Below are 13,498 nucleotides of genomic sequence, written 5' to 3'. Positions count from 1 at the left end.
AAGAGGAGTTAGAGCCCAAACAAGCAAATTATGTTCCAACACTTAATACTACAGTTTAATAGTATTTATTTTTATATGTAAGTGAGATGTTTTAGGTTCGATTCTCATCAAAAGCGAATTTGGACCACATTATTGTTCATTTATCTCATGTGTAGATAATATCGTTTATTCATAAAAATTAAAAAAATTAAAAAAAAAAGTATTGTGATGTGTACAAAATAATACAAAAAATATTATAAAAAACACATAAAAGCATCTAAAGCCTAAATGGAAAAATCCTCCAGAGAGCCCCAATCGGTAAGGTTCTATACGCCATAAGATTGAAATAAACCATTTTATTGTGCACCGTAAGATTGGAAGAATCAATCTTATACCTGGCCAATTACCAATGGTTGATCAAAGTTCTAGTGTGTGAGTGTGTGTATATATATATATAATTATTATAGTTTTTAGGAGTATAAAATTGTTAAATTAATATATATATATAATTATTATAATATTTTTTTAGGGTTTTAAAATTATAAAATTAATATTTTGCTTATTGTGTATTGTGTTATCCACGTGTATACCCGAACCAACCCGTTATCTTAACAAGTGCTTATCGGTTACTTGATAACAACCTGATTCGTTATTGTGTCGACCCGAACACCTGTTAATTTCGTGTCGTGTCGTGTCGGATTATCGAGTCGTGTCAGAAATTACCGTGCCTAGATACAAGTGACATTCTATTTTAAACTAATATAAATATGGTTGTGCCGAGGAATGAGGTGGTTTGCAGTTGAAAAATACTTTAACATATATTTAATCTACTACTATTGTAGGTTATTTTCTTTTCTCAACTGCTTGCCTGTCACTGCTCTTCCAACGCTTATCGACCTTCTGGCAAACTCATGGTGACTGCATTGTGGGACAAACCAGTAGTCGTTTTAGAAGAGCAAACAGGATTGGAATTTCTGTGTGTTGAAAAGGCAGGTTCTTTGGATGGCGGAAGAGATGTAGATTCATTGCCCTGCAACATATGAATAACCGAAGACATTGTTGGTCGATCAGCTGGAGTTTCTTGAACACACAAAAACCCTATATGGATACACCTCAAAGCTTCATCGAGCCGGCATGCTTCCCTTACTGATTCATCAATCACCTCCATTCCTCTTCCTTCTTTCCACAATTCCCATGCCTAATTAAAATGTTGAATTTACAGTCATTTGCAAATTTGGAAGGCTTAAAAATGGAAAGATCATGAGTTGGAATAATTTTTCAATACTTACCCATCCGGCAAGAGTTGGTGAATGTTCAAAGCGGTAAAAAGAAGCATTCTTCTTTCCGCTTACAATCTCCAACAACAACACTCCGAAGCTGAATACATCTAATTTCTCAGAGAAATGACCATATCTCGCATACTCGGATGACATGTAGCCGCTGCGCATAATTGACAATATGTAGAGAAGTAAGCAATAGAACATTCCTTGAATGAAAACATGTCCCAGATACATGCAGACTTACTATGTGCCAACAACCCTATTTGTATTTGCTTCAGTCTGATTTATCTCGAAAATCCTTGCCATTCCAAAGTCTAAAATTTTGGGATTCAAGGCTCCATCCAACAGTATGTTGCTTGCTTTTAGGTCCCTGTGGATGATTTTCAATCTCGAGTACTTGTGGATATAAAGTACTCCTTGAGCAATGCCTTCTATAATTCGAAAACGTCTTCCCCAATTTAATTCAATTTTTTCAGATGCATCTGATTGGACAAAACACGAAGAAAGATGAGCAAGTGTTTTTCTTTCCATTTTAGAAAAAATGTTGGACACAGTGCATAATATGCATCTTGCAGTACATGACATTTGCACACAAGGAAAATAATTTGCAGAAACAAAGAATTAATAAGTCATTAGCATGTATTTACCAAATAAAAGTTTGTCTAAGCTCCGATTGGGCATGTACTCGTAGATCAATATCATTTCCGCATCTTCAAGACAGCAACCCAAGAGCCTAACGAGATTGGTATGTTGGAGCTTGGCAATAAGTTTTAACTCATTCATGAACTCCTGGTGTCCTTGGCCTGACTTTTTTGATAACCTTTTTATGGCTACTTCTTGGTTTTCAGCCAAAATTCCCTGTACGGAGGCAGAAAAGCGCACAAGAAAGAATTTTTTGAAGTTCAAAGAAAAAAAATCATATTTTCTGCAAGGGGAAATGATTTTTGCAGTGCCTTTTTCTCCTGCCCACCCCTATTTTTTCCGTCCTTTGATTCTCTTTGGATTTGTTCAATCTAAAGGTCAGAAATAAACAAAGGTGTTCAAGAGAAGAAAAATGTACTTGTATTTAAAGCACACGGTGGAAGTGTCACCTTGTAAACAAGGCCAAAGCCTCCCTCCCCCAGTTTATTGCCTTCAGCAAAGTTGTTTGTAGCAGCTATTATAGCCCTTAAACTGAAGATCGGTAGTTCTGCATCATCCTTTCCACCTCCACCATCAAATTTACTTTTACTCTCATTATGGTTCTTCTTATGCTCTCTGTTTTAGTCATACTGTTAGAACACGTGTGAGGGATAAAGACATAGAAAGAGATAAAATCGAGTGGTAGCCGTACCTTTTATTTCCCAAAGTTTTCTTCCATAAGAAATAGCCAAAAATGACAACAATCAAACCAATGATTGTTACGACTATTGCAATCAAAAGGGACGGCTTAATTACACCTGCAAGGAGAAGAAAAAGATTTTGTTGACAACATCAAGATAATGGCTCCAAATAATGATCACTAAGTGCGACACGAATATCATTCTCTTATTACGTTTTTTCTTAATGTCGGAAGCTGCAGCTCTGATGTATAAAATTTCTCCACCATCATTTGCTTCTAATACTTGCAGATTCAAGACATCTCCATGCCACATTGAACATCCATCGCTGCTGCTATAAGCATAAGCAGTGCACTGGCATTCATTTAAGCAGGCTGATCTACAACTTTCGATACTAAGAGCACCTTCATATTGTCTATTTTCAGGCATTAACTCCATATTTACTTTTAGAAACCCGTCTTGCGTAGCATTCCCACACTTCACACTGGTTCTTCTTGAACATCCACCAGAATAAATCTGCGAGTCCCAATCACTCTGCAGGTTTGGCACAAAGCCCTTCAAACATTTGCAGTAGTTCAAGGATGTGGGTTTGCAACTGGAGAAAGCCCCACAAGAAGCATAAACATCACACTGTCTTGGTTGAGACCAAAACAAATTCCACTGCTTGGAATTCTCCAACCATGTTCGTTGCTGAATCTTTCCCGAGGCAGACAACAAGAATTGAGATACAATTTTAGGATTGTTAGGAGGAGAATATGTGAAATAACTTTCATTCTCATTCGTAACATAAGTATAATTGTAGATAGAAACTGTCCTCATTTCAGGAATTTGGTTGAAAATATGCGAACTTTCATTCCATGGTCCGCTGCTCCAATACTTTCTAGACCTATTCCACAATAAGATATATGAACTTCTATCCTCTGGGTCTGGCTCAAGAGAGTAAAGACCTGGCGCAGGATCCACCAAATTCTTCCATGAAGTGAGAATTTGGGGATGATTTGTAATTCTGTTGAATCCAAATCTACCTCCTGGTAGCCAAGTGTGGGTTGGATGATCAAAGCTTTGCCATAAAGGCTCTGATGTATTATTACTAGAGCCCGCTTTCAAGACAAGGTTTCCGCTATCCAAAAGAAATGCTTGTACAGAACCAGAATTGGTGGTGGAGTTTAAATTTGTTGACCAAACCGGGGTTTTGGACTCGTTCAAGAGAACTAAATTACCATCTAAGATGCTCAAGACCGAAGAAAATCTATCAAATACTGGTATTTCCCTGTTTGCTACCCAAACAACAGTCATCTCAGATACTACTTGCTTGGAGTACCATATGCCTATATAGTAGTTTGAAAGCTGACCTGGTTTGAAGAAACCTAGCTCAAACATCCCACCTGCAGAGACAATGGTTTGATCGCCTGAGAGAGATTGGTTTTCGCTGATGGTGTCTGCTGCAAGGGAAACATGGGACTCGAGAAATGCACATAATAAAATAACGGAGAACACAAACTTTGAGTTGGGTTTGGTATTCATGGCTGCACAAAGAATTCAGCAGGCAGGCAAAGATTTACCGTATGCATGTTACTGGAACTTAATCTATATGCCCTTTTTGTGGTGATCATTGCAAGTCAACTATTCCACCCTTCACATACGAACGAAGTCTCTGTAGAAAATTCAATGTATGGAAAGGGCTTGAACATTGTTCTTCCTCTGGATGAATGAAGTCTTTGTAGATAATGTTGAGAATGAGTCCCACATTGATGAGAGAAGAGACCTTATATGGGCTTAATAAGAGGTTGGGTTTTATGGTGGAACCTCAACTTTCTTCGTGGTATCAAAGCAAGTTTTTCCGCGTATGAAAGTCCAAAAGCCACACGTGCTCATGCGTCACCTAGTTGTTGTCCACGTGTAGTCTTGAAAATTGGTTGGGGCGTGTTAAGATTTGATGATGTGAGGAAAAGATTGTCCCCAATCCATAACTAACAAAAATTAATCACAAAAACAAACAAAGATATGTTGAAAGTTTTCAAACTCCCATTACCACAGAGTTTACAATAACATTCATTTACAAGTACAAGTCTGTTTTTGGTCTGAACCCATCCATACATGACTAATCCAAGGTAAAGATTTCCAAGGAATTATTATCACTACATAAATTACTTAAAACACAATTCAATTAATAGAGCATACATATCAATTCATCACTAGTCACCTCCAAGGAAATTTAGATGAAATTTAAAAGGTTTTTTTAGCCAAAATGTTCTCTGAAATTTGTATAACTCCTCATTTTGGTCTTTGAAATATAATATCAATAAAATGATAAAAAAGACTCCCAATTTTTGTCAAATCATTTTGACCCATTATTTTCTATACTGAGGATAATTTTGTGTATATTGATTTTTATATACATAATTTTTCACTGTAGGACCAAAATTGAAACCACTTCTATTGATTTTAAATCTTAAAGATCAAAATGAGAAGTTAAGCAAATCTCAAGGATCATTTTGGCTAGAAAGCAAATTTAAAATGAATCAAAAAAATAAAAGAAACACAATAAATGTGATTAGATGTAGTGTTGTTGTTTAACTCCAGTCTTGATCAGTAACACAAGATGAAGCTGATGACAACACTCTAATTTATGAGTTATTTCAGATCCTAAACCTGATAAAAAAAGGATAAGGGTATAGTTGAAACTCAAAACCAACATTTCAACGCAACACACAACAAAACCATATGACTGCAATGCCTCAGCTACATCATTTCTGTCAAGGGATGTAGTTTCCACGAGTAGGTTCTACCTGCACAATGCAGGTTCTCGCTTCCGCTACGCCTCAAACACGTTGGATTGTAACATCATTGATGCCTAAAGATTACTTAATCCTAACAAACTAATAAACATTACTCAGCAAAACAAGCAATTAACACAAAAACAATGGATTTTGATGCAGTAATTAAGACTTAAAACCTCAGTTAAATCCATTAATGTCATATGCAATGTAGCTTCACCGAGGGGTTCTCCTTGTAAACAAGGTCTCAGCTCCACTACACCTCAAAAAAGCGGATTGAACCATCACAGGCCAAAAGACAAGAAGATATCACCAAAATTTAACACACCAATCTGTTGACCCTATAAATTAATAACATACCAAACAACTAATCTAATCTTAGACAGACAACAAACCAAACAAGTAACACAAAGTCATTTTACGAGGAGGGTAAGTAAGATTAAAACCTCGGTTAAATCCATTAAATTCATATGAATGCAGTTTCACTGAGGGTTCTCCCTGTAAACAGGGTCTCAATTCCACTGCACCGCACCTCGAACAAGAGGATTGAATCGTCAGCGGCACCACCAAAAACACAGAAATCCAAAACACTAATTAAAAAACAAAAGGCTCAGAGTATGAAACAGCTCTCTCAATCACGAATTTTCTGAAGCAGAACTGGCATAAAGCTGTAAAATTTAGTCATCACTGCCAACATTAATCGACAAAACCCATAAATATCACCACCACAAACCAGCAATAAAAAACTTAAATTGCTCATATCAAGAAATTCAACCATTGATTATCACATTCTACTTCATCGATTGCTCTCAGAAGCGCGAATAATTTGTAATCATCGCCAAAAATTCACAAAACAACATCAAAATACATAAAATAAAAAAATTCCAAATTTTGAAAATTTAGCGGAAGTTTTTAGAGGCAAAACTATGAGAAGAGAAATACCTCCACGTTTGACACCGCAATAGGATCTGCGCCTCCATGACTAGCTCTGTCTTCGGAGATTTTTCAAAAACAGGCTTAAGGTGTGTCGAGGCACATCGGATGGGACGCTATTGAAAATTGATGAAAAGATTTAGGGTTTTTGTGGGAGATGTAGCGGTCGATTTGACACAGAAAAGCCGTGGAGTAAAGAGAGGCTAAACTGCAACACTTGAGGCGACGGCGGCGTCAGAGGGAGGACGCTTTACGATGTCTGAATTCGTCGACGACGGCCGCGGTTGTCCACCATCGCTGTACCTCCAGTACGCGTCCGCCATGTTTGAAGCTTGTCGACCGTCACTACTTGGTTTGTAGGCTCCACGGATATGGGGAGCAGAAAGAAAGGAAGAGCAGAGGAAGACTAAAGATTATGGATTTTCCAGTAGAGAATGAGAGAGAGGAAGAGTAAGAGATGAGAGGAGAGGAGAGGAGAGCGGAGAGGGGGCTCCCCTTCTGAGATCAGTGAATGAAAGTAACAGGAAAAAGCGTAGCTTCTCCTTCCCTTTTCACGATGACCAACACGCGTTCCTTCAAATTTTTTATTTTCTGGTCATGCATTTTCTCAGAAGCCAAACAGATCGAAAAAAAAATAACACGGTAAGCAAGAAAATTGAGAACCTGATAGTACAGAGCACCAGAAGCTTGGAGGCTACAGGGTGGCCATTGAAAGCTCTTGAAGCTCTGGGGAAGAAGAACAAGATCGTCATTAGGGAAAAGTTGACCAGAATTGAGAGGCCGATCCAGTGAGAAGAGACTGCTTCCTCAAATCACCTCAACAAGAGAAAAGAGTGAGTTGCGCAGCAACTGTATTATTCGTTAACTAAAATAAAATAAAATCAGTCATTATTTCGTTAACTAAAATAAAATAAAATCAGTCATTATCTAACGGTTCCACTGCTTTCCCTCGGACAGTAACGTGATTACACAGAGAAATTAACTGTGACAGAACACAAAACGTATTTTAATAGAAATGGTGAGAAATTTTATATTTTAAGTTATTAACTTTTTAGTACATATATCTCATCATTTGATAATAACACATAATATATCATTCTGTGTATCAATCAGATTGAAAAATTTCTTCATTAAATGACTCTATAGCCTGTGGTAGGCTGCATCCCTCAGCTGACTTTTTCGACACCTGGTACTATACAGTATTGCCTATGTGCGATCCAATTATTCTGCAATCTATTCTTAAGGTCTCGTTTGACAGCTAAGACTGTATTGATTATTTCTGTCGGATAGGATAAATAGTCATAAGATAGTACTGACTAAATTAGTCGGGCGTTTGGTGCAGTATCGGATTAATGACCGTATTATTTATACTGTATTTGGTACTGAACCGGATAGGACAAAAAAAAAAAAAAAATTTAACAAATCTTTCTTTGTTTGTTGAACTTTTCTCATATTTATACTGAAAACCACATAAATTTTCAAATAACAAAGAAAAATAGTAAATTTCATACATCAAATTCAAAATATTTTCCAATAACATAAAAGAAGGTTTACAAAAAACAACTACAATCGTTACGATATATAATCCAACCACATATCCAAGTTCATAAAATATACAAATGCAAGGTGGTTTCAATAAGAAACAATTTTTCCAAATAGCCAAAATATATGCATGCTACTTTTAACAAAATATATGCATGCTATAGCTTTTAACAAAATATATTGTTGTTGGTTTGAAATGTCAATTGGGGTTACTTAGTCCAAGTAACATGAGTACAAAGGCTTTTTTCATTGCACCATCCAAAGACGAGAATGTCCTCTCATTCTGTGACTTTTCGAAAAGGATATTTAGTGTCTTGATTTGATCCTCAATAGACAAATCCATCTTTGACAATTCTAAAACAATCTCAAGTTTTGGATCTACTCCTTTCCCAAAAGCAACTTGTAAAACTTCACCCAACTTATCAACTGATTCAGAAAACATTTCTTTAAAGGCCACAGCAAGATCATTATCATTAGTAGGTCTCTTCCTTTTCCGGGTACTTGAACTACTGGACCGTCGAGCAACAGAGGGAGAACTAGTCTCTGCCTCATCTTCATCTTCATTAATGTGCTCAGGCTTATTCATCATCTCAGTAGGAGTTGCAGCTCCTACTCCGGTTGCTCGGTCTTTTCCAAAAATAACATTCAATCTGTCATACAATGGAAACGATTTTCCTAGCCAGCCTTCTGCTTCTTTGTTAACCTTCAATGGGAAAACAAATCACATTATCCATAAAATACAAATAATCTTATTTTGTTCCCTTCAACCTGTCTTGATATAATCAAGCATCCATTAATTTAATTAAGCTGTTATAATGAATGGGGCTAAAGGATATGGTTTGGTAGACACAATCATACTATTAAATTGTATGTAAAGGAACATGTTAAGTAATCAAATATGTAAAGTTAAATTCTAGTATTATGTTAGAGAATTACCTTTACATGGAATTGCCACACTTCAGTGCTATCAACCTTAATACACTTTCGTACATCTCAATGCAAAACCAATTTTATTAACCATGTCATAAACTATTGCATAATCTTTTTTCCACCACCTCATTTTGGACTCAATATGTGGAACTGCCTTTATATTGGCATTAGGACATTTCAAATTAATAGCTGTTTCAAACTGAGCCATTGTTCCGAGTTTGAAACAATCGTTATCACATCGCAAATTTTTAACAACTGCCTCCTCAAGTATGGAGAGCAATGCATCTTCTTCATGTTGTTTCCAAACCCTTCTACTTCCTTTTGGTTGACTACTTTGTTCACTTTCCATTCCTACAATTACATACACAACATGTGGAACTGCCTTTATGTTGGCATTAGGACATATAATCAATAATGCATATAATTAATAGTAAGTGATAAAAACCATAAGCAAATCATCACACTTTTTAAATAAATACATAACCAGGTCACACTTTGTTCGAATAAAGTATCATAACTGAATACATAAGAAATCACTATTTGTTCAAATAACAAACCATAACCAAATCACAACATGCATATATAAGAAAATTTAATCAAATCACACTTGTGCACGCCACTCATTGTACATATTCATAGCCAAAGTGTTTCTCCATGCAGTCCATTCTTGTGTAGGTTGAACACTCTCAATCATATCTTCATCATCATCACTACTTTCAAATTCGTCCAAGTTTAGGATTTCATTTTCTATTGGATCAATTGACATATGCCTTCTAATAAGATTATGTAATAGGCAGCAGACTGTCATAATCCTAAATTGTGTTTTAATTGGGAAAAATGATGGACCTCTTAAGATGCTCCAACGCATATTAAGTAGTCCAAAACATCTCTCAATGACATTTCTAGCTTGAACATGTTTCATATTGAAATACTCCTCATGATTAATCAGGAGTCTTCTATTTCTCCACTCCGAGAGATGGTAACACACTCCCCGATACGATGCAAGGTATCCTGGACCATTTGTGTACCCACCGTCCACAAGGTAGTAACACCCTAACACACACAAAAATGTATATTACTATATATAAGAAAAATGAGGATTCAAATTACTAATATAAACAAATAATCTATTGTTACCCATGGGAACTTTTAATCCCGATGGTCTACTTATCGCATCTCAGAGTACTCTAGAATCATATGCCGACCCTTCCCAACCTGGGTACACAAATACCAAATTCATGTCCACATTACAAACTCCCAACATATCGGTCGCAATCTCTCCCTTCCTTGATCGGTATCTTGGTTTATCTCGCTCAGGGACATGAACGTTAATGTAAGTCCCATCCAATGCCCCCAAGCAATTCTAAAAAAAATCATTAACATTAGTATGCTGAATATATTTAGTTATATTAATTTTAGAAGTAATTTTTATAAAATATGAAGAATACCTCAAACCAACTCCATTTAGGATCTGGGTAGGCATTAGGAATGAGTTCTGGCACTTTCAAAAATGTACCTTGTAGCCTTAACACTCCATGTAGAACGGAATTGAAATACCTACTTATGGTCTCCCCCGATCGACAAAACCTACTCCCAATTGTACGATTCTTGACATGATGTGCAAGTATATGCAAAAACATGAAAACTTGTTCTTCCATTGTCACTACACCATCCAATTTTACTCTACCGTGGTCACGAAGCATTTGACATAAATAATGGAACGTTCTTCTATCCATTCTAATTTGGTTCACACACTGAACATCATCATATCCTATTATGCTATCTAAATAGGCTGACCCTACCATTCTCCTAACAAATGTGCGATTTCTAAGTGCAAGTTGCCGATTCCGCCTTCTAGCTGAATTATGATTCTTGATGAACCACATCATCAACCAAGTCACAATATTGAAGTACCACACGTTAACAATGAAGCATGCGACAATCTTTCTTTGATCCATGTCTAGTGAAAATATAAAATAACATTATTAGATAGTGGCAAAAAATTAAGTAACTGGAGCATGAATGCATAATAATACCAAAAACAGAAGGAAGCATGTTAATAAGTCCTACCCAAAAATGTCATAGGCAGATAATAAATCCTACAGACTGTTGCGGTGATCAGAAGGAAAAATTACAATGAAATCAGAAAGATGTCTTGACATTCATCAGTCAAGGAAGCATGTTACGAATCGAATTCAAAAACACACACTCTAAGGTAATTACTTTACAAACTGGAATAAATGTCAATCAACAATTCAACAACCCTAGTTCGAAATTTTTCACACACACACACACACACACACACACACACACACGCACGCACACACACAGACACACACGCACACGCACGCACGCGCACGCACACACACACACACATAGAGACACACAGACACACACAGACACAGACACACACACACACACACGCACACACGCGCACACACACACACGCACGCACACGCACGCGCGCGCACACACACACACACACGCAGATATATATATATATATATATATATAAAGTAAAATTCACATAAAAAAAAATTGGAATGAGATTTGTAGTTCAGGTGTGGTTAAGAGTTGTCACCGTCGTACCCAAGGTCAAGTTTCCGTATGGTTGTGTTGCGGCTGCGAGACAGCGAGTGAAACGGGAGCTGTGCTAGAGACAAAGTTTTGTTTAGGTAAGTGAACCTGCACACTCCCACTCTACCCAATCATTAAAATTGTAAGTTCAACACCAACAACAAACCCTAAATTTGACCCCAATAGCAAACCCTAAAATTCAAAAATTCTAATTAAAACACAAAATTACATAATCAATTGCATAATTAGAGAGAAAATAATAACTAGATTCAATCAATTGAAAGAAAATTGCAAGAAAAATAGGAGGAGGGGAAAGAATAGAGGGAGGGGCGGAATCCTAGAAGAAGAAATCTGAAAAGACGAACTGTGATTTAAACGAAGAAGAAGAAGTTGAGAAGACAAACCTGGGATGAGAGGAAGAGAGAGCGCCTGGAGAGGAAGAGAGGGCGCCTGAAGAGGAAGATTGTGTCTCTCAGCGAGCCCGACTAAGTTATACCGTGAATTTGGACGGTATTAGTAAGCGGGTAAACGCCGTGTAAAAAAGGTGGCCCCGGATTATTTAATCCGGTGCCTATTTAATCCAAACGGTCACTAAACACGGTACACCGTATTATTAGTCCTATCCGATGCCTTATACGGTATGCCAAACAGGACCTAAGTCATCAGTTCATCATTTACGTTTGAAATCAATCATTGTCGTCTTTCACGTTTGCTTGTGTGTGGATGCAAAACGTGAAGAACGGCGTGATATTAGGGAAATGTTTTAATGTTAATAGTGAGAGAATTACGTAGTGTTAACAATTATCGTCATTGTTCAATATAGCGCATGATGTTCAAAAATTCGATTCTTATCGTACACATACATGTAATTTTATCAAAATTGACATAACACTGACACACACAATAATTAACCTCATGATTCTGTCCCACACATAATTTTTTTGAAAATCAGGAAATAGCAAGCAATGGCCATGAATAATACCACTCCCATAAGCATAATCTATCCAACGCTCACTAAGCCACATTATCTCTCTGTTTTGACTGAAACAGGAATTACTTGCCAAACCAACAAGAGGTTCTCTTTTGCATTGTGTGCGCAATTTTAATGGTGTCACTCACTCAATGAATGTTGTTTATGTTTTTAAAAAGTAAATCTTTTATTCAATAAAAGATCGATACATGACACATTTAATTGGATAAGATGAGACTATCTCTCCAAAACAAGAAGCATAAGTACCCTGCCTCACAATTGTAGGGACCCAAAATATACGGGAAACCAAATCAGGTAGAAAAAAAAGTAACAAGAAACAATGCTACTTACCTTGCCTACAACATTCTTTTTTAGCAATTTAAGCCATGAGACAAAAACTCGGCTTTTAGAATTATAAAGACTAAAGTGTTATTAGCGATTGGACCATTCATATCGTGCATCGATATGAATGTTTGATGACTGAAGAACAAAAGAAAAGTGAAAGAATATAAGTTTACAAGTTGCCCAAAGCCAATCGATCGAAAACTGGTAAGAGAATCAACAATCATATTAGGAATGCCAAACAGTTTTCTTTTAATTTCCCCTTTGGTTTTCACGTCTGTGCTTTCTTCTCACAAAAGAAAACAAATATGAGAGGAACTCAAAAGAAGAAACTTGAAGCACAAAAACTAAGCCCCAAAACGGAAACATTTTATATGTACGTCCTCCATACATATACCATACTTATGTTGTCTCTCTCAAACACAAGTTTAATCCTGATTTTTTTTTTTTTTCTTTTTCTGTTTGTGTTTTTGGGCTCGTCCCAATAAAGAATCAGCACAATCATGGGTTTCAAGGTTGTGGAGATCAATAATGCCGAAACTGGCAGCGGAGCTTTGTTTGAGATTAAACTGATGTCCTTACTGGTGCTAATTGTAACCAAGCTGACTCTTACATTGGTGGTAATCGGACTTGAATTGATGATATTAACGCCGTTAGAATGGTGCATTCGTTGGTTGATCCACACTCTTACGTTGGTTTTGTTGTTGTAGCTTGTAAGTGAAACTATCCAAGGTCCTCAAATTTTCTAGATCGAAGTGATATTCACTAAATGTTTGTTTAATTGATTTATTATTGACTTGATCTGTAGGGTGCATTCAGTTCCTCTATAGTTTGAGCAGACTGGTGCAT

The 13,498-nt window shown here is 36.6% G+C and overlaps 2 protein-coding genes and 5 non-coding genes across 13 annotated transcripts; all 7 read right to left on the bottom strand.

Annotated features, from left to right (window-relative positions):
• Positions 1 to 708: 708 nt before the first annotated feature.
• Positions 709 to 7,124, bottom strand: LOC125474413 (receptor-like serine/threonine-protein kinase SD1-8). 7 transcript variants are annotated; one of them, XM_048578107.1, is made up of 8 exons: positions 6,298 to 7,124; positions 2,794 to 4,548; positions 2,593 to 2,698; positions 2,351 to 2,516; positions 1,907 to 2,117; positions 1,504 to 1,741; positions 1,269 to 1,419; positions 709 to 1,177 (listed from the first exon to the last, which is right to left on the bottom strand). In XM_048578107.1, the coding sequence occupies exons 2-8, from the start codon at positions 4,100 to 4,102 to the stop codon at positions 869 to 871; spliced, it is 2,490 nt and encodes an 829-aa protein (XP_048434064.1). In that variant the 5' UTR covers positions 4,103 to 4,548; positions 6,298 to 7,124; the 3' UTR covers positions 709 to 868. The 7 variants fall into 7 exon arrangements, with proteins under 7 accessions (XP_048434064.1, XP_048434063.1, XP_048434065.1 ...); XM_048578106.1 differs by having other exon boundaries at positions 2,794 to 6,861; positions 6,952 to 7,124; XM_048578108.1 differs by having other exon boundaries at positions 2,794 to 5,449; positions 6,952 to 7,124.
• LOC125474588 lies at positions 5,135 to 5,242 on the bottom strand. The gene has a single exon (XR_007256058.1). It is a non-coding gene; the product is annotated as a small nucleolar RNA snoR97 (small nucleolar RNA).
• On the bottom strand, positions 5,533 to 5,647 carry LOC125474578. Its single transcript, XR_007256048.1, has one exon. It is a non-coding gene; the product is annotated as a small nucleolar RNA Z278 (small nucleolar RNA).
• Positions 5,800 to 5,917, bottom strand: LOC125474581. Its single transcript, XR_007256051.1, has one exon. It is a non-coding gene; the product is annotated as a small nucleolar RNA Z278 (small nucleolar RNA).
• LOC125474567 lies at positions 5,959 to 6,051 on the bottom strand. The gene has a single exon (XR_007256037.1). It is a non-coding gene; the product is annotated as a small nucleolar RNA Z223 (small nucleolar RNA).
• LOC125474602 lies at positions 6,108 to 6,196 on the bottom strand. Its single transcript, XR_007256072.1, has one exon. It is a non-coding gene; the product is annotated as a small nucleolar RNA U36a (small nucleolar RNA).
• A 2,798-nt stretch (positions 7,125 to 9,922) lies between the features above and the next one.
• LOC125474235 lies at positions 9,923 to 10,718 on the bottom strand. The gene is made up of 2 exons (XM_048577670.1): positions 10,209 to 10,718; positions 9,923 to 10,123 (listed from the first exon to the last, which is right to left on the bottom strand). Exons 1-2 carry the CDS (start codon positions 10,716 to 10,718, stop codon positions 9,938 to 9,940), a joined length of 696 nt encoding a protein of 231 aa, XP_048433627.1. The 3' UTR covers positions 9,923 to 9,937.
• Positions 10,719 to 13,498: the final 2,780 nt, after the last annotated feature.

Source organism: the organism of the source record quoted next, unplaced genomic scaffold (genome assembly GCF_019419815.1).
Source record: "Pyrus x bretschneideri cultivar Hongxiangsu unplaced genomic scaffold, Pyrus_bretschneideri_v1 Contig12, whole genome shotgun sequence".
Lineage (NCBI taxonomy): Eukaryota > Viridiplantae > Streptophyta > Magnoliopsida > Rosales > Rosaceae > Pyrus > Pyrus x bretschneideri.
This window is presented reverse-complemented; position numbering and strand designations above follow the sequence as displayed.

What these genes read in the sequence shown, in the direction of transcription:
- LOC125474413 (XM_048578107.1), bottom strand. Translation starts at nt 4,102, where the DNA reads ATGAATACCAAACCCAACTCAAAGTTTGTGTTCTCCGTTATTTTATTA. An exon ending in AAAACTTTGGGAAATAAAAG is followed by an intron (nt 2,517 to 2,592) that starts GTACGGCTACCA and finishes TGACTAAAACAG; the next exon opens with AGAGCATAAGAAGAACCATA. An exon ending in CACCAACTCTTGCCGGATGG is followed by an intron (nt 1,178 to 1,268) that starts GTAAGTATTGAA and finishes CATTTTAATTAG; the next exon opens with GCATGGGAATTGTGGAAAGA.
- LOC125474235 (XM_048577670.1), bottom strand. Translation starts at nt 10,718, where the DNA reads ATGGATCAAAGAAAGATTGTCGCATGCTTCATTGTTAACGTGTGGTAC. An exon ending in CTAAATGGAGTTGGTTTGAG is followed by an intron (nt 10,124 to 10,208) that starts GTATTCTTCATA and finishes GATTTTTTTTAG; the next exon opens with AATTGCTTGGGGGCATTGGA.